Source organism: Rhea pennata, chromosome Z (genome assembly GCF_028389875.1).
Source record: "Rhea pennata isolate bPtePen1 chromosome Z, bPtePen1.pri, whole genome shotgun sequence".
In the NCBI taxonomy this organism is placed as follows: Eukaryota; Metazoa; Chordata; class Aves; order Rheiformes; family Rheidae; genus Rhea; species Rhea pennata.
Window position 1 is genome coordinate 63846534 of NC_084702.1, and position 22690 is coordinate 63869223.

At 41.7% G+C, this 22690-nt stretch overlaps 1 protein-coding gene across 2 annotated transcripts; it reads right to left on the bottom strand.

Annotated features, from left to right (window-relative positions):
• Nucleotides 1-1604: 1604 nt before the first annotated feature.
• On the bottom strand, nt 1605-8128 carry FST (follistatin). Of its 2 annotated transcripts, none has more exons than XM_062599699.1 (6): nt 7860-8124; nt 5816-6007; nt 5148-5366; nt 4561-4785; nt 3303-3533; nt 1605-2576 (listed from the first exon to the last, which is right to left on the bottom strand). In XM_062599699.1, exons 1-6 carry the CDS (start codon nt 7948-7950, stop codon nt 2494-2496), a joined length of 1041 nt encoding a protein of 346 aa, XP_062455683.1. In that variant the 5' UTR covers nt 7951-8124; the 3' UTR covers nt 1605-2493. The 2 variants fall into 2 exon arrangements, with proteins under 2 accessions (XP_062455683.1, XP_062455684.1); XM_062599700.1 differs by lacking the exon at nt 1605-2576 and adding an exon at nt 2586-2823 and having other exon boundaries at nt 7860-8128.
• Between the last annotated feature and the right edge of the window lie 14562 nt (nt 8129-22690).

The window sequence follows — 22690 nt, forward strand, 5'->3', positions numbered from 1 at the left end:
TTTGGCTCTCATTGCCTTTCTCAAAGCTATTTTGTGAGCGAGGGGCAGGACATAAAATTAGAACCCGGAAATCCTGCTCTGCTACAGTCTCTCTGTAAGACATGTAAATATATTTACAATTAAAAACAGTCCTGAATGTTGTCGTTTTGTTGGAAATGAAGTAGCTGGCACCTATCTGAATTTGAGAAAAATCTCCTCTGATATTCTCCACATCTATTAAACATTTCATCTCTGTATCATTCCTTAAGAGATTTTTGATAGGTTCTTTTTCCATCCCTCTGTTCTCCCAACCCCCATTCTCTTTTCTTCTAGGCTGTATTACCCTCAGGAGACTAAAATTCTCCTCACCTTGCTCCTCTCATCATGCACTTCCTTCCAAAGAGACTACTTGTCTAAACGAAGCAACAGGAGGATGTAAGGCAGAATTTTTTGGTAGCATTTTGAATACAATATTGTAAATGCAGTCCTGTAGTTTTTATGTATTTATTCATAAATAAGTAAGTTATATTTGCTTTGGATAATGCTAAGCAACCCATAACAAATTAAGAGTTTGTAGTGAAAAATATACAGAGCACGGTAGCAGGAACAGCCTTTAAATGTGTTTTGTATTTAAACAGAATGGGTAAATCACCTTCAGCTATGAGACCTCAACTCAGAAAAGTACTGAATAAGATGCTTAAGTACGTTTTTGTGTCGTATACAGTATGATAAGAAATTTTGCTGAAAGGGGCCTTATTTGGCAGAATAGCATAGTCCAAGTAGCTTAACATAATTTCTGTCACTGCTGTGCTCGTGGCTGTTACCATTCCTCTCAGTTCACTATGGTTATGGCTGTTTCCTTCCTCTCAGTGCACTGGACTGGAATCTGCTTTGAAAAGTGTGTCCAGTCTGAATATCGGTTCACTAAACAGTATCTCAGCATTGAACCTCCCTCTTTTGGGGGGGAGGGTCATCTCCAGGAGCTAGCTTGCTCTTTGAGCACCTTCTTGTCTTTTGTGGCAGTTGGTACAGACCCAGCATATGGGCAAGTAGGCCACCTTTGGCTTTTTTCCACTGGTCATCTAACACGATGATACAATTTCAACAGAATACTGCAGTAACATGAATCTGAAACTTAGCAAAAAATCAAATGCATGTTCAAAACCTCCCAGAAGTGTGCAAACTTAAGGTACCCAAGAAATGACAAACTTTTTTACCTGGAGGAGGGAGAGGGAGACAGAAATGCTGTTTCTCTTCTCATTGATCAGTTTACCTGGGTTTAAAATGATGTAATATTAAAAAGCTGAAGACATTGATCCTGTCTGAAAAGGAGGGTTTCTTGAATCAATTTTAGCTGAAAGCTTTGGCCGTAACCAATGTGCTTCACTTCCATGTCATACACAAGCCTTCTTTCCTCTAACTATCAATATCTCTTCTCTGCAGCAGAGGGCCAGAACTCTTTAAAATCAAAACCAGAGGACTGCATCTAGGGAAAATTCCATTTTTTATTTTTTCACTCATCATTTATTTACAAATACACATTATAACTTTTATATACATTGCACATTTACATGGTAGAAAAGTACAAAACTATATATTTAAATGAATTTATATTTAACTCGCCATGTTTGAAAATATAAAATTGCATCAGAAAAAAAGTATTATGAAAAGCAAGAAACTTGAACTGATAAAGCTTTGATATAACTTCTAGTGACACACTGATTGGGAAAACAAAACTTTGAAAGTGGTACTGCAAGACCATCTTAAAGGAAACACCCGATAAAACATTTATGCATGTTACAAAAAAAAATCAAAAAACAAAAAACCTTATTCTTATTACAGTTAGCCATGTAGCTATTAACAACCTTCATAATCCGATTTCTTTGGGTCCGGAATTCTTATAGTACAGTATATAAGCTCAGCACATTGAGATCACTTCAGTACATGATGTGATCAGAAGCAGAGAAAAGTGAAGTGGAAGAAGTTTCCTTAAAGATCGCCTCACTGCACCCTGGAAGTATATTTAAGTCAGTTACAACGCCTTTTGGTCAGTCAAGATTCCTTGTAAACAAAAACCCGAGGGATCTTTTATGTACAGAACCGGCAAGAAGAAAATCCAATAAATAAACATAACAGAAACCGACATGCAAGTTTGTTAAAGTGGAAAAGAGTTAACATCAGTGAAACAAAGAGATGAGATCATGTGGGTAAGCTCTAAGGAATGGACTTTTATAGTTTACAGGAAAAAAAGAAAAGCTTTACTTTACAAGCAAGAGACCTCACAATAAATAACACTGCTCTTCCCGTAACGAATAAATTTCTTCAAAAAACAAGGTGTACAGTCAACCAGACATTTTATGTATAAATTATAAAACATGACACAGTATAAATAAATGTCTACGAGACTCAACTATATGTATACTTTTTTTCTCCCCAAAATAAATAAGCATACACTTATTTACAGTATGGACATTGATTTCGTGCCCAATGGCTGTTCCAATAGTGATGGAGGTTTTACCACTCTAGAATGGAAGATATAGGAAAGCTGTAGTCCTGGTCTTCATCTTCCTCTTCTTCCTCTGGGTCTTCATTAATGGCTAGATGGGGGAATACAGGGGAGCTGTTGTTTAAATAAGGACAACAACAGCGCAGAAGCAGCTCAGTGCATGTTTTCAAAGCCCTCTGAACAGCCATAATACAGCGTTGCATTTTATGCGACTTGTAGTGAGATGCTCTTTGGCATCTGCTGTTATGCAATAAGGTTTTTTTTTTATACATAATCTATGAAGTCATAACTGCAGAAAGTTCTGAAGAATCAATGGCTCAGGTTTTATTGGCAGATTCCTGAAATCAAATAAAAAGCGCTCTTGTGTTCTAGGTTTAACTGCTTTGTGCCCTTCATTCAGAGTTAGTAGAGGCAACTGTGCTAAACCAGATGCCCATGTGCTACCATTAAGCTTGTTCTTTTGGATGGAGTTAGAGTTTATCCGAGTGTTAATAAAGCAATCAGCGAAGCACACGAGAGCAAACAAATTAGGAGAAATCGCTAGAATTATGCTCCTAGGGCAACCCCTTTCTGATAAAATGACTTTTCCTTAAAATAGCCCCAAAACCCCAAGCTCAAAGCAAACCAATTGTTGGAGATCTACTGCATGTTACCAGTAACCAAAGTGTGTGCACAATACACACATACTTATATTGCATATGTACTGTATCTTGAATCTCTAAATTAAGCATTTTTTATTTGTAAAGGCATAGTCTTTATTACCTAGGGATTGCCTTCAGAAGCCTTAAATGTCTGCAGAGTTAAAAATCTCACTTACAGTTGCAAGATCCGGAGTGCTTTACTTCTAGAAGCACACCCATGGAGCAGGCTGCCTCTTTCATGGCACACTCGCTTGGGTAAGTAGTGTTATCGCTGGCACAGACTGCCTCGTCTGACTTGCTTTCAGGGCATAGCTCATCACAGAGGGCACACCGACCTCTGCCAACCTTAAAATCCCACAAGCATTTCTTCCCAGCACCGCACTGAATATCTTCACAGGATTTTGCTTCTAAAAATACACACAGGATACTAGAGGTAAGGGAAAAGACAAAGAAAAAAGAAAAGCAACAGCAAACAATCCCAGACTCCTTTTCCTCCATGAACTGTGATAGACAAAGCTCAGATGCGGGAGATGTGATGATACCTGCTGGTTTTACTCAAGCAAGTACTTCCTCAGAAAGCATTGCCTGTCTATCTGTGGGGGAGGGAGCCGAGCCGTGCCAGGAGAGTCTGGCCCTGGGAATGCAGAATTACATTTGCATATTGCGCACATCCTTCCCTGCTCTGTCTGATAATCAGTGGAAATTCAGCTCCCCATAACTTTGGTGGTAAGTGCATAATTTACCAACACATTCAGCATTTCTAAATCAATTATTTTAAAACTAAACCACATACAGTAGTTATCTACAAGATTAGAAAGTGAATTTACCTCAACCTAGGCCAACTAAAAGCAGCCTGAGATTCCCCAGAATCCCCCCGGCAGTTTTGGGGAGCAGAGGTTTTCCTGAAGGTGCTTCCTTGTAACACTCGCACTATCATTCCTTTCTGGAAATCACAGTCACAATACAAAATGTCAGGATGCACAGAGATGCACCAACTGTCTCCAAACTCTGCAGTATTTTTAAAGAGGAAAAAGTGATCAGATGTTTCCAATTAAGTTAAAGCAAGCTCTGCCAAGACCACTTGAAGACAATTGTTTCCAGGAATCCAGATCCACTGAATATCGAGACCTTGTTACACTGTAACCATGTCATCATCTATTTAATGGTGTGGGTACTTCTCCCTTGGATACTAATGTCAGCACCCACCCACACTGATAGCAAGAGAAGCAGGAACAGGCCCTCCACTCCCTCATCCCTTCTGCAACCTTTGCCCCTGGCTTTCCTTTCTCCTGGAGAGGACACAAGCCCAGGCTGCTGGAGGTCTCTGTCCTGCACCCAATCACAACCTACGTCCATCCAATTCCACACACGATATCCCAGAACAACTGAGCCAAGAGGTTCTCCCCACTCTTACCCTCCAACCGAGATACCTACTGATGCATTTTCCTTCGTAGGCTAATCCAATGGATCTGCCCAGTAGGCAGGTGGCTTTTCTCAGGTGGCAGGCACTAGCGTAAGTTATGCCGTCATTCCCGCAGAGATACTGTTCAGGGGAGGTAGGCTCTGGGCAAATTCGATTACATGTCACACAGTAGGCGTTATTAGTTTGATCAACCACACATGTGGAGCTGCCTGGACATAAAACGTCCCTACAGGTCTCTGAAATAAAGATGGAAACAGGCAGTGATTAATAGGAGATCCCAGAGCCTAAGCAAGGAGTGAATGAGTGACACAGTGAAACAAATGATCAGATAAAAGCCTTCAGCAGCTTTTGTCATTTAAAGGCCGCTGGAGGAAACCTTCCCATGTCAGGGTAGCTGGTAGGACACAAGTGCTGCTAGACTGTGGGGAATTCTCAATCCAGCTATGTTCTCGTCTGTTGAGCGTGGTTTAGTTATTGTCTCCCAGCGTTTGGAACATCGCTCTGGTTACTGTGGGGAAGTACGTCAGCTCCTCCTCCCTACTCTCAGACACACACCCTTTGGCATTTGAGGGAGATCGGATTAGATTTGCAAACCTACTTTTGCATTTGCCCTGATACTGGACTTCAAGTTCGGGCTGTTCTTTACATCTGGCTTTGAGAAGGGCACACTCGTTCCTGTAGGTTTTCCCATCTAAGCCACACACGGGGCCCTTCCAAGTGATATTAGAGCAATCCGGAGCACAAACACACCGAGGTTTGTTCTTCTTGTTCATTTTACATTTCTTCCCAGGTCCACAGTCCACGTTCTCACATGTTTCTGATGGAAGGAAAGAGGCACCGCTTTAGTATCGAGTGTGCAGATCAGACTTCCTGTCAAAACTGCTTGCAAAAAAAAAAAAAAAAAAAAAAAAAAAAAAAAAAAAAAAGCCACTGCAACTCCAGGGTATAAAGAGAAAACACCTTTTCACCTTTTCCCTCAAGCAGTAGACAAAACTTGAGGGAAATTCTCCTGCCCAGTGAGGACAGGGGAGAGAGGAGTTCACTGCCCTCCGCAGCCCTTCTCTGCACAGTGCGGAAGTGGCCAAGCAGAATTGGGGCTCCCCCTCGCTGATCCCAGGGCTGGTACAAGATGCACTTCCAGCCGTCAGCTGGAACTGTCGTGCCCCCCCCCAACCTCCCAAGCTCATTTCCCACTTCTTTTCCTCCTCAGCCCAGCCCCTGGCTGGTTTGATCCTCAGCAAAATGCAGCTCACTTCCCCCCCTCACCTTTGCATGGGATGCAGTTTGGGGCTCCCCCATTAAAAATCATCCACTTAAAAAGCGTGTTGTCATTGACGTCTTCTTCTGTCCATGAAGTTGTCAGGCGACCCGTCTTGCAGCACTCCTCCTTGCTGAGATCAGTTTTGTAGAGGACCTGGCAGCGGCCGTTCTTCGCCTGCCGGAGCCAACAATTCCCAGCTGCGGGAGGGGGAGAGGGCGAGCGAGAGGGAGACACTCAGCCATATCAGTGTCAGTTACCAGTGACCCAGACACAACACGTGCGCCTTGCATTGACTTTTACTAGACTGTTTACTTTTATTTGTCCCATTTCATAACTTGCAGCTACACCGGCCCATTTGGGAACGCAGTTAAAAAACAAAAACTAAAAAAAAAAAAAAAAAAAAAAAGCCAAACTGATCAAAACAGGACGAGGCAGTTTTCTGAGGTATTTATTCCATATGTAGAGCAGAAGGAACACTGCTTGCACGTGACAGAGGCTTGAAAAGGATGTGCATTTAAAAGGGAATAAAAAGAAAATCGCGCTTGCAAATTCCTTCCTCCTCCCCCTGCCCTCTCCTCCTCACCGCGTCTGCACAGCAGCATTGTTTTAGCGCTGCACAGAGTTTCACTCCCAGCCCTTTTTGCAATCTGCACGAATTGGGAACATTTGCTGTTAGCAAAGTCTTTCGAAATCTCCACATTTTGCTGCTTCTACTAACAAATGTCTTTCCTTTACTAAAATAGGTTAGCAGAGATCCAAAAAAGTGAGCAAAGTACACAAAATACACAGGCACATAGAGTAGGAGGGTCCCCACAGAGTTTTAAAAAACGATCAAACTGGAAAAGTTATAGGTGTTGTCTCTCTCGCAAGCAGTTCAGAGGAAAGTACACTGTCCTTAAACCGGACAGAGTTTTTTTTTCTTTCTTTCTTTCTTTTTTTTTTTTTTATACTAGTATCCCTGTTATTTGTGGAGTCATGCCAAGAACATTAGTCCAAGCAACTCCCCCTTTTTTAGCTGGAGAGTTTTGGTTGGGATGAGTCTCCCGTGAATAACCAATGTGACTTCTCCAGCAACTCAATACCAATTGATTCTGGTGCTAATCCAGCGAGGGCTCGATCCTGCCTCCTTCCTCCGATGGGAATTTACCGCAGTGAGGGGTCAGGATCGGCCATCCGAGATGTCGCCGGGCACGGGGGAACATCTCTCCTCCCCCAAATCATTGAACAAACAACGCCCTTTAAAAAAAGGTTTTATGTTTTACAGTTGCCTACGTTACATTAACTTAAGCTCTGCTCGGTGGAAAAATAAGAAAAAAGAAAGAAAAAAAAAACAATGATAAGTAATGGTAAGATATCCAGGTTAGGGCTGGAACACAGTCAAGATAAGGGAAAAAAAAAATCCAAAACTAAAAATCAATATTCCCTTGTGTCGAAAGAGGGCTCTTAAGAGTTGTCAATATCAGGTTCGTGTTTGTTTTGTGCACATGGAAAAAAACTTATTTAACCATACTCTTCGGTGCAGAAGAATTTACAACATAGTAACACTATTCATCAAAAAGAGGGGGTGGGGAGGGGGGAGAAAATCCTAATATTGAAGGAATGGCCAGAAAATGATCACTATTAGTTTCTGAAAATGTCAGTTGTAATTGTGGGGCTCCCCATCACCACCTCTCCTTTTGTCAGACAGGCGAGATAAAAATCTCAGCTAAATTACCAACAAACTTTGAGTACTCATTCGCAATCCGACACTAAGAAAGTTCCCTTGCGATGCTGTTGTTCATTCATGCTGCATAGTAACAATAAATACCAAGAAACATCCTCATCTGTCCTCTGTGCCTATGCACAGCAGTGCAAAGGCAAAAAGATCAAAAAGGAATCTAAATGACACCTCTGCACGTTGGCACAAAGCAACCCCATGCCCACAGTTAACTTCTGTCCTGCTGGACCTTGAAGGGAGGCGTTTAAACACCGCAGCAAACTGAACATTGCCCGAAAGACAGAAAATAGGTTTCAAGAAAACGTATCTGCGAATAAACAACCTCATCTTACCCTGCACTGTGTGATCGTCCATGAAGTGGCACAGAAACATCAGGAGTAAGAGCATGCCCGGGTGGATCCTCCGATTTAACATCCTCAGCATAGCAGGGAGTGGAAGAGCCACAGGAACAGTATCACGGGGAGCAGGCAGAGGGAGCGAGCAGCAGCCAGCCGGCGATGATCGCTCTATTGAATGAACGTCAGGCGCTGAATGCAGTCTCTCTTTAAATCTATACGGGGGTCTTAGCTGTCTGCGGTGGGCGGTCTCCTAATGTGTGTGTGTGTCTGCTCGGGGGTGGGGAGATTTAAAAAGTTCAGTGTGAATCAGGTGACATTTTCCACCTTCTGGAAACCCTCTCCAATTATCTGCTCTAGGTGCACGCACACACAGGCGCGCACAGGGGCGCACCCGCGCAGCCCCGAGCCAGCCCCTGCGCGGCGCAGTCGCCGGAGCCGTCTGCGCAGCAGCGGGAGGCAGCGCAAGCCCGGCCGCGGCGGCCGCGGAGCCCGCCGCGCCCGCGCACGGGGGAGGCGCGCGGCGGGCCGCGCCCGCGCTGCGGGGCTCGGCCCCGCGGCCCCCTCCCCCCCACCCCGCGCCGCCTTCCGCCGCCGCTCCGCAGCGGTGCGCACCGGAGCTGCCGGGGCGCGGAGGGGAGCCAGCCCGGCCGGCCGGCCTCCCGCGCGCCCGCTCCGCGGCTGCGGGCCGCCGCCGCACGACGTCGCGGCTAATACTCGGCGCCGCGCTCCGCACCTCCGACGGCAGCGGGGCGGCTGGCGCGCACACATCGCGCTCGGCGGCATTCGTCTGGGGAGGAAAAAAAACACTCTAAAACCACCAAAAAACCCAACTCAGAACACCAACCTCAAAAAAAAAAAAAAAAAAAAAAAAAAAAAAAAAAGACCCCAAACAAATAAAAGTTTAATACCTAGGGCTCTGCCCAAGTGACAGCCTTTTCACTGGGAGCCCGGGAGGACGAGACGGGAATGGGGGCGACGTAGGCGGTCTCCTTTCAGAATCAGAAAAGATTGCAACATCGATAATGAACTTCTAGGGCACTAGTTTATTAAGCACAGTCTGGCATTATTCTCCCCTTAGAAAAGTTGGCGGTCTCTCATTTATAACATTTTTTGGCACCGCTGAATGAAACTGAGTAGGCGATATTTCCTTTTATACAAAACGATTACTTAACGGAAAATGGTATTGTTTATTCAAAAGCTGCCTTTTTAATTTCGATTCTTTCGCTTTTCTGAGCCACCAAAGCACAACAGACTGCGAAGTATGCAGACAGGAATTCCCGGACACTGCCGGCTCAGGGGACGGTGCGCGCAGCCCTCCGCGCCCGCGGCCCGGCGCTCCCCGCACCCCCAGCCCGCCCCCTCCCCACAACTGCAAATAACTCAGTGATAACAGATTTTTTTCCACCAACTGCAGGAGATAGTGCTAATCTTTTAATAAAAGATCCCATTACAATGGGATCTGTCTGGACAGACTATAATAGATCCAGAAATACAGCCGTGCTAATATTAGAAGACAGTTGTTTGGGTGCCTCAGCCCGGGCCCTGGTCCTGCTTTGAAAGTGGGCATGAATCACAATGTCCCTCTGTACCACCTGCAGTCACACGCATTAAGAAGCAGACTGGTAAATGATTGACCTCGCTGCATTTTTTTTTATTATGATCATCGTCCTGAGCAGCGCCCGGGCATTTTGATCACTTCAGAAGCTCCGGGACTCCACATCCTTCTTAATCTTTTCCCAAATCGGTGCCACTCTCTCTCCCCGCCTGCCTCTCCCTGCTCTCCCTGCGGAGCAGCGTTGATGTAGGGTTGTGTAGTGCCCTCTAATGGCAGATGCCTTTAGCAATTCGCAGCGAAACGCCGCCAAGAGCGCGCCGGCTGCGGGAGCTGCCCCCTCCAGGAGGGGCGGCTCCGGGGGGCAAGGTGCCCCCAGGGGCCCGAGTGCCCCCCACGCCCGGGGCAGAGGGAGCCGGCATCGCCCGCCCCTTCCAGGCGCCCGCTCAGCGCCGCGCGGGCCGCCGACCGAGGAGCCGCAGGCCCCGCCGCCCTCGCCGCCCCCTTCCCGCGGCGGCCGAGCGCCCCTCACCCTGCCTCCCGCCTCCCCCGGCGGGCGAGCCCCCGGCCCCGCCGAGGGCTCCCTGCCGCCCCTCGGCGCGCCGCGGCGGCGGGCGCGGGCAGGCGGCGCGGCAGCGGCAGCGGCAGCCCCGACGGCCTGCGGGCACGCCGGGCTGCGGCGCGTCTGCCTCACCTTCCCCCCCCCCCCTTTTTTTAGTTAGTTTGTTTTTTTAAATAGTTGGCCAATACACTGTTTATCCTGACAATGTTTTCAATTAGAGAGGGGCATTTTCAGGCCATATTCCTGGCAATGAGATGCCGGATGGGTCGATAACGTTTGCACATGTGCTTCATGCGTGCATCATCAGGAGATCAATACGATTGCGCTGGTATGGAGATTTGTATCACACCTGTTCTCTGACATCACATGGAAACAGCTGCTGTTTCTTTTATTTTTTCTTTTATTTTTCTTTTTTAAATGCTAAATATTGGGTTTGTATGTGACAACATGTCAGGAATATATTGTGTAATCAGAAATGCTTTCTTCTTCTTTATCTGTATGCCTCCATAACTCCCTCACCCTTTTCTGCTTTGCCAGCAATCACATTTAAGTTACCAAAAAACAATAGGGTCAATCTGTAACTGAATTGTCAGGCCGCACACAAAAAGAGGGTTGTTTTCAGCCTGACAGGTTTTAAAACTTCTTTCTACCAAGAAGTGTATGCATTTTACTATATGTTTTTGGATGTGAATCCAATCTTTGCAGCTGGCCCTGATCTTGGAATAATAAAGCCTTTAAAAAAACCCTATGCACTAGCATCTCGAATTTTCAGAAAGTTCAGATTTAGCTCTCGATTTACATGAAATGTGTGTCTTTGTCCTACCTCTAATATAGCTGTAGAGTTACAACAGACTCCATAACCAAAAATACAGAGTGGCTGGTGGGGAGTAGAAAGAAAAATAATCCCCAAGCGTAACTTTGTGTGACATGTGCTATTAACATACCTACATACACACACACACACATACACACAAACATATATGTATGCATGTATGTGTATATACACATACATTTCTATATTGGATGTATTTGTGGTGTGATAATTCAATATTCATTAGTATAATGTATTTTCTTTTACTCTTTCCTCCTCAGCATACTGTCTCCCAACAGAGGAGCTGTCACTCTTTATCAAGAATGGGCCACATCTGGATCCTCTCTCTTAAAAGGAGCATGTCTGCATAAATATTTTTGAGAATATGAATAGGACTCCAGATAAAGCTGATTATTTGGAAGTGATCTGGATTTGTGGCTGGAGAAAATTTGAAGGCCTACCCTGACATTTCCCTACCTAAAATTCAAGAGAGAAGAAGATTCAAACAGGATCCAGTTGTCACGGGATGCATGTATCATATGATGTGGTTTCTCATACAACTGGTTTCTTCTACAGAGTTGAGCTCAGATAAAGGTAGGTCGTCCCCTTCTGGTAGGAGAGAAAACCTGTCAGCCTCCTTTACTCCTGCCTGGTTGTTTATCACAAAAAGAGGGGCACATTTCTGGAAATGTGCAGTTTTACAAAAGTTCCCCACTTTCAGATCTCAGATTTAAAGACTTCTGTAAGCACCCATGCATGGCTCCATTTTATGAACTTTTCTTTCGTTCATTGTAGGCCAGTTCACTCAAACATCCTTTTCTGATGCAGAATTTCATGTATTGTTTCTCAGAGAAAAGTAACATGACTAGTTGGATTACAAAGATTCATTTCTTGATTTGGGCAAAACTTTCTCATGAAAAACAAGTAAAGAAGTTCTTGATGATGTTAAGCCCCCTCCAAATATATTAACTAACTTAGAGTATTACTATCTCCAAGTCATGGATAAATATGCTATTACACTGAGTTCCTACACATAAGTGAGATTATTATACATAAAACTTTTATTATACGCTATTGGTAAGAGTTATACTTAGGAGATGAAAACAAGTACATTGAACAGTTATTTTTTCTTTAATTTGGCCGAGAAATTCATGTCTGTTTTCAGTGGATTCAGTCCTATGGATTGAATTGCAAAGTAGTAGGAATTTTACCTAATAAATATCACTGGCAAAAATTACCAAAGGAATATAAATTTGATCATCAGTAAATAGTTGGCAAGTCAGATCTGAAAAGCTATCATCACCTCTGACTAAGATGGCTGGAAGCAGGTATGTGGTTTGAAACTTCTCTCTCTGGTTTGGTGGAAGGAAGGAATTGAGCATGGTCAACAAGTCCTCTTGTAGGTAACTAATATGCAGCTTTAATAATCTGCTCTATGACAGATGGTCAGACTGCCTGGAGGGCACCCCAGAGTTTTAGCTTGATAGTTCATTTTTGCCATGGAAGGAACAAGATGATATTGTGAATGTGAGCACTCTGACCTGACGTGGGACATTTCTGGTAGCCCATGGAGGTTTAACAACTATGTGTATCTGTGACTTTGTTCAGGAAGGGCGTGTGGACAGGTGGCCTTCATCATTTGGGTCAAATAAAGTCTATGTGTATGTGACAGGAGCCAAATTCGCCCCTTTCCTACATTTTGTTGGTAACTCTGGTAGTAATAACATAAACTCTGCAGTTTGGTGGTTACTTTCACCTTGTTGTAGGCCATGACAGCATGAACAGTCTTAGACAAATTTTCTTGTGTGTTGTCAATACCCCAAACCAGCACTGAGGAAAGTGCTGCAGGCTTTGTTTTCAGTATCCATTGCAAACAGTGTGTGATGTGATAAGATGAGGCTTAACGCATGAGCGAAATGAAAACTGTGACAGGTTGCTAAACAAGTTACAAAAGCTTTCCATATTATTTAGCCAAGATAAAAGTACAAAATAAGAGTGGAAACATTCATAAGGAAAACATTAAGACCATTAACTATCTGATGAAGGCAAGTGAAAAATGATAAAAATTATATATGCTACTTTTCAGTACTGCTCTATTGTACTTTTCTGTTCAGAGAACAGAAAACAACCAGAAATGCTCACAGACCATGGAATTTCTAGGGCAGAAGATGACCGTCCTCTTGCTGAGACTGCAGTGCTATGAACAGAAGCAGGAATTCTGACACTGATTCTATATGAAATTTGGAAAACTTAAACAATTAATAGAAAATGCAATAATTGCTAGAAATGTGCTCTAAACAGCCATTTAGGGAACCACTGCTGTAAAGGCATCCAAAATTCCAGAAAGCCAGCACCACTGGCTCTGAACAACCCATTCCCATGTAAAGGCACAAGAAGTGTTATAGTGGGAGGAAGCAGGGAAAGAATAAAGCTGTCAAACAGAGCAGCCCCTAGAAGACTGTTTCAGCTTGTGCAATATTAAGCTACTGTTCGGTTGTCCTAAGTCATGTACTAAGTGCAAAATGGCTCTTACTCATTTTCCTGGCTGGCAAATTGCCTTTTCTACTTCCACAATCCTGCCAAGCAGAGCTAGGCCACAACTGATGCTATAACTTCAAATCTGTGATTTTAAAATTATAGATGAGGAGCATGGTGCTTTAAGAGCAGTGGGGTTATGTGTGGTTATTGCACTTGTAAGGTCTGGAACATTTTGTGTGGCAGACTTGAAATGACAGGTCAGTTGGCAATCAGTTGCAACTGGAATGAGATAGGAGACTAAATCCAAGATTAAAGTGAGGACAGACATAGTTTGTAAATAACTACTGTGAAAGTTCAATTGATTTTTTGCTATTACTTTATTTTTCTTCTTGTTAGTTTGATTCTATTAGAGTTAATGCAGAAGGCATATTTGACTCATCAAATAAGTGGAGATGCATCATTTTCTAGTCCAAAAATGGCTCCGACTGTGGATCTTGGTCTGCAGCTTAAACGGAATAAAAATCATTGTTGAGAGCGATAGCCATAGCCAACTGTGAAAAGCTCAGTATAGCATGGCAAAAGAGATAACAAATGGACAATTTCTGGCTCAGTGCATATATCTGGTGACATACTGGATCTTGTTTTTAAACTGAGAGAGTAGGTGCTTGTGTACGTCAAAGTTACAGCCTTGTTAGGGACAGGTCATTAACTTCTTATTGTGAGGTTTGTTATTTACTTTATTGCCCATCAAGGAAGAGGATCAGTTTTAATGGTTTGCTTTCAGAGATTAATGGAACCAAATGGGTTTTAGAATGCTGTTTAGTCAATGGCAACTTATCATAGATCATTATCATCATTGCCCTACACCATACGTGTGATAAACTGCAAATGTCACCTTCTAGTACTGTGTTACACATACGGGTGAATATACAGCATGTGAGAGAGGAAAGGAAATAGAAAGAACCCGTAGCGGAAATATGACCTAACAGAGAATTTGGAAAAGTTAATGCCATGGCTATGATGGAAGTGAAGATTTTTTTTTCCTGATTGTGATGATCTTCTTTATTTTTATGAACAGAAAAGTAGTAGCTCATGAATTATTCTAATCCCTTTAAAATTTTCTTTTGTAATGGAATAAGAATATCAAAATGTGCTTAGTGTTAAAACATTTTTTTCCAAGACTTGCTACAACATCAGATGTATTAAAATACTTCTAAATCACCAAAGTTTTCTGTTCAGTCCATTAAAAAGCACATTTATGACACTGTATAAGCAACAGTGAATTTTCAAAATGATTTTTAAATTCAAATTAAAGGTATAAAATTATATTATGTAAATGGCATTGCAAGCAAATCTGTAGGCTTAAGTCACTATTGCAGTGTACAGCAGTGATATCTGTGGACCTTCTAAAGCAAACCTATTTTACATTATTTTGGAATCATTTTTTGTTGACTAAACAGGACTTTTAATTATTAGATAATGGTATGGGAGGGAAAAAAGCCTGTGGCAATTTATGCCCTCTCTTGTGACCTATTGCATACCTTCTTTTCTTTTCTTTTTTCTTTTCTTTTCTTTTCTTTTCTTTTCTTTTTTCTTTTCTTTTCTTTTCTTTTCTTTTCTTTTCTTTTCTTTTCTTTTCTTTTCTTTTCTTTTCTTTTCTTTTCTTTTCTTTTCTTTTCTTTTCTTTTCTTTTCTTTTCTTTTTTCTTTTTTTTTTTTTTGGAGTGGAGGCCATGCATGGACTGCTGAGAGTCTGTTGGCCTTGCAGCACATAGTTGTCTAGTAGCACAAAAACTGCCTTGCTCATGTTGTTCCACTCCTCCTCCAAGGAGGGGTCTAGGAAAAGCCTTGTGACTCCAAGTCTGTCCACTGAAATTATCAGTTCATGTGGGCTTTTTTCTACAATTGGCTAAGAGGTGACTTGAAGAGCCTGAATAAGAGGGTTGATATCCACACTGCCAATCCTTAGGGCTACAGTAAGTTCCTTTTCTCCTTGAATATCTGGAAAAAGTTTTGTCTTGAGAGAGAGCAGACTGTCTGTTTTCTGTGTCCCGGAGACATAGTTCAGCTGGGCAGTTTGCAGGACGGCACTGCATGCGTGATCCCAGAGTAGGGACTTCCTCAGCATAGGTTGGCACCTGCGTGGCTTGCAGCTCTGAGACCCTGCACTGCTGTGAGAGCAGGAAGAGTGAGCAGGGACAGGATATTGTCTCAAATAAGTGCAAGCAGAATAAGATTTAGTCATTTTCCCACATAAAGTGCCTAGCCTATTGGGCCTGTAACTCATGCTGCAAAAGTGCAAGTGTCTGGCACAGATGTGGCACCACATCTGCCAGCTTTGTATGAATAACCTAGATACACCAGGACATTACAAATGACATGAAATGCGTATGTTTAGGCAACTGAAACAAGCACTAAGTGACGTGCCCAAAGGCATATGGCTGTGGAATAGCAAAGAAAAACCCCAAATCCCAGCTGGAGTAGTTCCGTCTCCAGTGGGCCATTCTTTCTGGCTGTGCTGTGTTACTTTATCTCAGTTACACCTGCAAAAGTCCATGGACCAATCTCATGCCCAGGCACCAATATGAAGTGACAAAGAAGAGTTGGTTATTAAAAAATAAATTGTTTCATGAATGCATCGTAAAATCCTGACATTCAGCATTCAGTCTGTATTATTGTGTTTTGTCTATATTTGTTACATTTACTATTGAATCACCTTTTTTTAAGAAGACTTGCATGCAGGTGCTCAAATATCCCTGCAGACCTGAAACAATTATCTTAGGTTCACTCATGAGGTCTGTTCTGCTCTCTTCCATTTCAGGCAGTAGAAGATGGTAGTGATTTCACCCAGACTCCAGGTATTCCCTATCTTTAGCCCCACAGTTGCAGCTTAATTGCAGGATCATCACTGCGTAAAGTTGTGAAGTCCCCATTTCCACTCTAAATTTGATCTGTGTCTAGTCCCTCGTCACACTCATTGGCCGTATCCTGAGCCAGTTGAACTTTTTGAGCATCCTTTGTGGGATCCGAAAAGAAAGATGAAATTCTCTAGAAGAGGTCGCTTAGCATATAAAGGAAGCCATCTCTGCGAACCTGAAAAGTCATGGTATAGTACAAAATTAATCAGTTAGATCATTCCAACTCCTTCTAAGTTGAGTGCTAGTCCGTACAGGTATGAACAAGAGAGAAAGTATCTGGGTGAGTCTTGGCAGACCCCCACTTCTCTGTAGTGATAGCAGCAACGCTTAACTAAAGGGTGCTGCTGTTCTTCTCACTCCTCTCACTCCTCTCGCCAGTGATTCTTGTGAACTTTTGATCACAGTGACTATTCACCTTAGTGAACTACAGCCTTGCCAAGATCAAGCGTCCTGAATATATGAGTATCATGAAGTTTGGCTAAAATAAATGAAACTAAATAATTGCTTTTTCACTGTGTTCTTTTTTTTTTCCTACTTTCTGGTTTCTGAGATTGTGGTCACATTTTCTAGCTTTTCCGCAGAACAATGACATTTAGCCAATAATTTTTAAAAAATGAAAGCTGAGATTCTTGTATAATGCCTTGATTGCAATAGCCAGATTTTTGAGAACATCAAATGTCTCCTTCGTATAAACAACAGAGTTTCCAGCTACAGCTACTAAACTAGCTCGGAGGCCCTGTTGGCTGTGAAATATCTGAAAGTAGAATAGGGAGAGTGACCTAATTTATGGAAATATGACTGTCAGAGAAAGAGACTTTTCTTCATATTCATTTACAGAAACTGAAGAATTTTTGTTGGAGGAGCAGGGGAGAGGGAAGGAGAAGGAATACGCAGAAGTAAATAATTGAGTTAAAAATCTGAAAGTATATCAATTTAAAATAATGTTAACAACAACAAACTGACATCTACAGAGAATTCATAAAATAAGAGAGACCTCTTGAGGACTAAGCATGAACTCCATTAGCTCTTTTCTTCCTTGATGTCTTTGATTTCTGTGTTGCTTCACCTGTTGGTGAAACAAAGGAAAACAGCAAAATGGAAAACATTCTTGGGAAGACCTGAGTCAAAACTGATTTGACATCCATAAGTTGGGAAGAAAGTGAATGAGCTTTATCCACAAAATTTTGAAGCATGTTTTAGCAACCTGCTGTTAGGAAAACACAAATCCTTAAAAGAATTTCTTCTGAAGTCTTTCAGAGATGAGTGTATTTTAAAGATGAAGACGTCACAAATCTGGACAATAAGAGGGACATCTAAGCATCAGACTTTGTGTGCTATTTGGCTCAAAATTCACTAACTCAAAATTCAATACTGCAAGTGAAGCAATTGGCTCTTTTGAGGAAAATAGTAGTTTACCATCAACATAATTCTCAGTGTCTGGAAGCACTTACAAATGAAATAAAAGTAGTATTTCTACCCTGTCTTGTTTAAAGATGTACATGATTTTTACAATCTTTTTAAAGTCTCCTAAGTATTTTGCTAGCACATATTCATGATTATCTTAGAACAGGACAGAGCAGGTAATTTTTATAGCTTTCTTGTAGCACTGTGAGGGTGATGATTTATTCATTTTACTTGAAAAAAAATCCGAAACATACTTAGAGCTTCTCAGAAATGGAATTTCACTGAAATGAATACTCATTTCACTGAATTGGTTGATTAAATCCTGGACAAAATCAAGCCGAGTTAAAAGAAAAAATAACTTGACACAAAAATGATTGGTCACATGTATGTCTGGATAAGGGGAGAGAAGGTATTTATGGGGAGAGCAGGGATTTATTTGTAATTAGTGTTTTTTTAATATTTTAATGTTTTACTTAAACTGCTAGGATGTTTGTGATTCAACTACAGTAATGTCTCTTTAGGGGCAGAATTAAGATTATCTTCAAATCTGATCTCTCTTTTTTGGGTATTCCTATTGGTAGAGGTGATGTCTATTATTAGACCAGGCTCCATCTTTTTCTTATTTATGAAGTTATTATGCATGGCCTGTTGTTTCAGACAAGCTTTTCTGCGATAATTCCTTTTTTGCTCGCACTGTGAACGTGTGCTATCATTAAAAAAGTATTTCTTTGGTATGGCAGAGGGGAAAAAGAGACATCATTTGGTGTCTTTTTTTGTATTAATGTCTTGCAGTCAGATAAGTTTTCTTGTTCCCTAGGCAGCAAAGTCAGGCTGAGGAGGACTTGGAGTGGGAACTTTGAAAGCGTTAATCAGAGACACGGGCTACGAAAAATGGACAAAATTTAGAGATTTTATGCTTCATAAATTGTTTCTGCCTCAAGAACTAGTGGTGTAAAGTAGGGCTATGCCTTTGTATTTGGAAAATTAAAATTATCTTTACCTTTTTTTTTAAAGCATACTGGCCTCAGTCTCTTACTGCTGCTTCTTAGGCTTGTCCTTGAAGCATAACCCTCTAGTGGAACGGGATGGGATTTCACTTGTTTGTCAGAAATGTCTTCAGCGTCTTTCATACAATGTGCAACACGTATGCTCCCCCAGGTATTGCTCCAAATGCGTCTGAGTTCTGGCTCTCTGAAAACCTGCGTAGAAAGACACGTTTAGCAAGCAGCTATCCAGAGGTGCATCGCTAGTATGTTCCTTGCAGGAATAATCCCATTGAGTTCCATAGGAGCCTGAGGTCTGAGGTCTAAGATGTGTGCTGCCCTCTCGGAGGTCCTGCCCTTGCCCAGTTAATTTGTATCACATCGAGAACTACTCTGGGTTGCTCTCAGTTCACTTGTCGGATGTTATGATTTTGTTTTGGGCTTCTGAATTTTGCTGGCTATTCCCCTGTAGTGCAGAACGTAGAAAATTGCAAACTATTGTTAGCCTGGATTCGTTATAAAGTAAGCAAATAAAAATTAGATGCAGAGATCTCAAGATAAAAGGAAAATGGAGATTGTGGTTTTTCTCAGGAGATGGGTGGTTGGTCTTACTCAGGATCATGAAATAAGTCCTTTTTAATCTGAAATTGTCAATAGCTGCTTCTTTGACTCCTGGTCTCCCAAGTATTGCACCAAATGACTGTTTCAAACATGATATTTTGTTCCTGAAGTGGCTTCCTTTCTCCAGGTATCTACTCTAAGAAAAGCTGGAATTTGGAAGTAATTTTTGCCAGTGACTGGATATGTTAACTGTCACCAGATTTAAAGGGATTATTTATGCCATCAGAAACAGCTGAAAACCAAGGAAACAGTTTTTATTGCTTGCTGGCCTTCAGTATTCTAGTTTTTAAAGCACTTTTCAGGAACACTTTCAGGATTCCTCTGTTAATAGATAAGATATTGGATATAAATGGACCAAGACTTATTATTAAGATTAATTTGCAAAGAAGAAAGATGGACTTGAGGTTAAAAGAGAGCCTAGCGGTTGGAAAATCTCTAGGTGTCATCCTGAGAAACTCATTTCGTTTGTCTGGTCCTGGGTCACTGCAGATTTACAGTAATGGTAACAATATACCTGAATGTTGAGTGTAATTCTGAATGAAATATTTGGTCTTGGGCTATTTTGAAGCTCTGCTGTGAAGCATAGAATTTGCACAAGGTAGGGATAATTTGGACATCCAAATCTTGGATTGTTAACCTCTATAAGGGAAGACCTACCTGTGTGCTGTAATGGAGATGGAAAGAAACCTCCTCTCTGGAGAGAGGAGGAACAGCCTCAACAGTGTACAATGTATTTCTGTCACATCCTAACAGTTCTGGTGGCACATGCTGAAAGAGGGAACAAAATGTTTCTGCCTCATCACTGTTTCCTCAGTTACCTGCCAACTTGAGGCAGAAGGGAAATGGAGAAGGACAGTTATCTGTGCAGTTCAGGGTGCAAGCCAAGTGAGTGGAGATGGGAAGTAGCTTCCCTTGCTAATCCTGAAATCAAGGTAGAGTGTGGCCATGCAAGCAGCTCTATCTCTGTTACTGATACCTTTACCTGTTAACAGATCTGTGCCAGAGCCAGTTATCTGTCCTATCTGGTGATGCCCTCAACTCCTTCTCATCTTCAGGTGAGACTTATGCCAGGATTCTACAGGGCTTTGTCATTTTGTCTAGCTTAGGTCAGTGCTTTCAGATTTCATGGAAACCTTGCAAAAAAGCCATGTGGTTTGTTCTTATCACTGGTTCAAGCTCTGGGGAACAGAATGGCATACTCTTAAGTACCTGCTCCATCATCTGCACTGAGACTACTTTTCCTTAACAGTGAAGCTTCTGACATAATTCACCCATTTTATGGGTTGGTCAGCAATTAAAAAAAAAATACAAGAAACAGTTAATGAGCAGACTTTACAGGTGCAATAAACAGCAATGCATGACAGTTAAAATTAACATTTCACCGAGACTTAGCCACCTATATTTTTCATTAAGCAGAACTTGTAAAGAGCCTTGTGGAAGCACCATCTGCTGATTTCCAATAAAACTGCAAATGCCATGGAAACTTTCTGCTGTTTGTTCTGTGTTGAAATGGTTTCAGTGCTAAATGCTAAATCCAAGGTGCTTTCAACTTTGATACAGATTTGAATCGGAATGAGTTGTTTATGTTGCTTTGTAGTTTATGGTCAGCTTTTCTTGCCTATGCAAGTTGGTAGAGAAAAACTACTACAACCTGAACTTCTCCTCTGTGCTTTCCAGACCATGTGATGTATCTTCTACAGAATTGTTCCTGGTACTTTTAATAATGACTCTTCATGATACTTAAACATCCTAGGAGGTTCCACTTCCTGATTACTTACATGATAATTATACAAAAACAAACCACCAAGGTCTAGCACAGGGCCAAGATGCAGTATGCCAGCTGAGTATACTAGGGTAAAAACAGTGACTCATTTACAGACCTGTTCTCCACAGTCATTTGTAAACAGAAGAAAAAAAAAACATTGTCAAGGAAATAGTAGTTAAATGGATTTTCATAATCCTTTCTAGGTGGAATCACATGGGATACATTAATCTTAGAAAACATAAAGGGGATGCAATATTTTAGTAAGGTGAATCATACATGAGAAGAACCAGGGCACCCTTTTGCATTATAAGATTTTTTTGTATGTGTGGACAAAAAAACATTTCTTCATTTTATGGGATTTAGTCTGAACATCTTAAGAGTGGGACATGCACTGTCCTTCAGAGTTAATGAGAATACTGTGAGTTGTGAGGGAACTGCTTCATAATACTGCAGAGTAATTTTACAGAGAAAGTAGAGTATGATTGTCTTCCTCAGACTAGTTGTATAAATTAAGTTCATGAGACTACTCACATGAGTAAGGTGAGAAATATTTGACCCATGATCTTACATATCAAATATCTTTACATATTATTAACAATCTATAAAGTTGGACATAAAAATGTGACTTATTAATGCCAAACTTATGTCATGTGGAACAGGAAGAAAAAGAACAGAGTCTTTCCTATATGATGTGTCAAGACCTTTTCAATAAACTTGTAAGTGGCCCATGGCCATAGGTGTAGATTATAAATTAGCTTGGAGGCAGGTGTTTCCGTGGCTGCAAGGGAACTAGTGCCAACATGTATTTGCAGACTTTATCCACAATATCCATACTAAAAGTATGTGCCACTGCTTGCAATAGACAACAAATGGAAGTAAGCTTATGATACTGGAACAAATTTTCTATCTACCGAAACTAAGACTGGAACCATAAATACTACAGCTGGAAGATTATTTTTGATCTCTACCACCATTAAGGTTTCCATCGCGTATGCTTTGCTTGCAGTAGTTCTATTTCTAAATGCAAAAACATATAAGATACAGTGTTTTTTTTCTCTTTTCCATTTGTTCCTCTCCCTCGTTTACACACACACGCACACACAAAGATAAAAGATGAAAGAAAAGAAAGAATTTTCAATTCTTTATCTGGGGCAAGGAAATGACCATACTGAGTTGGTTGGTGCCTCAGTGCAGCAGGCTATCTCTGAGAGAGATCACCTATGCCAGAAGCCTCTAAAAAGGTCCAAGAAACCGCAGAGTAGATAAATATGTAATAATGTGACCACAGGGAAGATTCTTCTTTGTGGTAGTCAGTTAGTGGTCAGCTCTGTGACTGAAACATGTGCATCCATGCTCTCTCTTTTCAAAAAATGTAGTCTGTCTTATGTAACTGCAGAAGTTTTGACCTGTCACAGAGTCTTAGCCTTTTGAATCGTGCTAAATTCTTTGCCTTGGTTTTTATCCTGTAGTGATGAGTTTCACACTTGAGTAGAGCAGTTCTTTTCATCACTGGTAAAATGCCTCTTATTTTGATGGAAAGATGAATTGGAAACATGTAATTCTGGACCACAGCAGTTCAGGGTCTTATCTCTGATCATTTCCGGTACCAGATTCTCCAGAAAGGAATATGGGAAAATGTTTAATATACTGCACAAAATGTTTAGAGTTTGGAAACATTTGGAGCGCCTGGCTTCAGCAAAGCCGTGCGGGGTGAGTTGCACAGGGTGACCGC

Excerpts from the sequence above, each read along its gene's own strand:
- FST (XM_062599699.1), bottom strand. The coding sequence starts at position 7,950 with ATGCTGAGGATGTTAAATCGGAGGATCCACCCGGGCATGCTCTTACTC. Across the intron at positions 6,008-7,859 it reads GGACGATCACACAGTGCAGG|CTGGGAATTGTTGGCTCCGG; the intron begins GTAAGATGAGGT and ends CCCCTCCCGCAG. Across the intron at positions 2,577-3,302 it reads GCACTCCGGATCTTGCAACT|CCATTAATGAAGACCCAGAG; the intron begins GTAAGTGAGATT and ends TCCCCCATCTAG.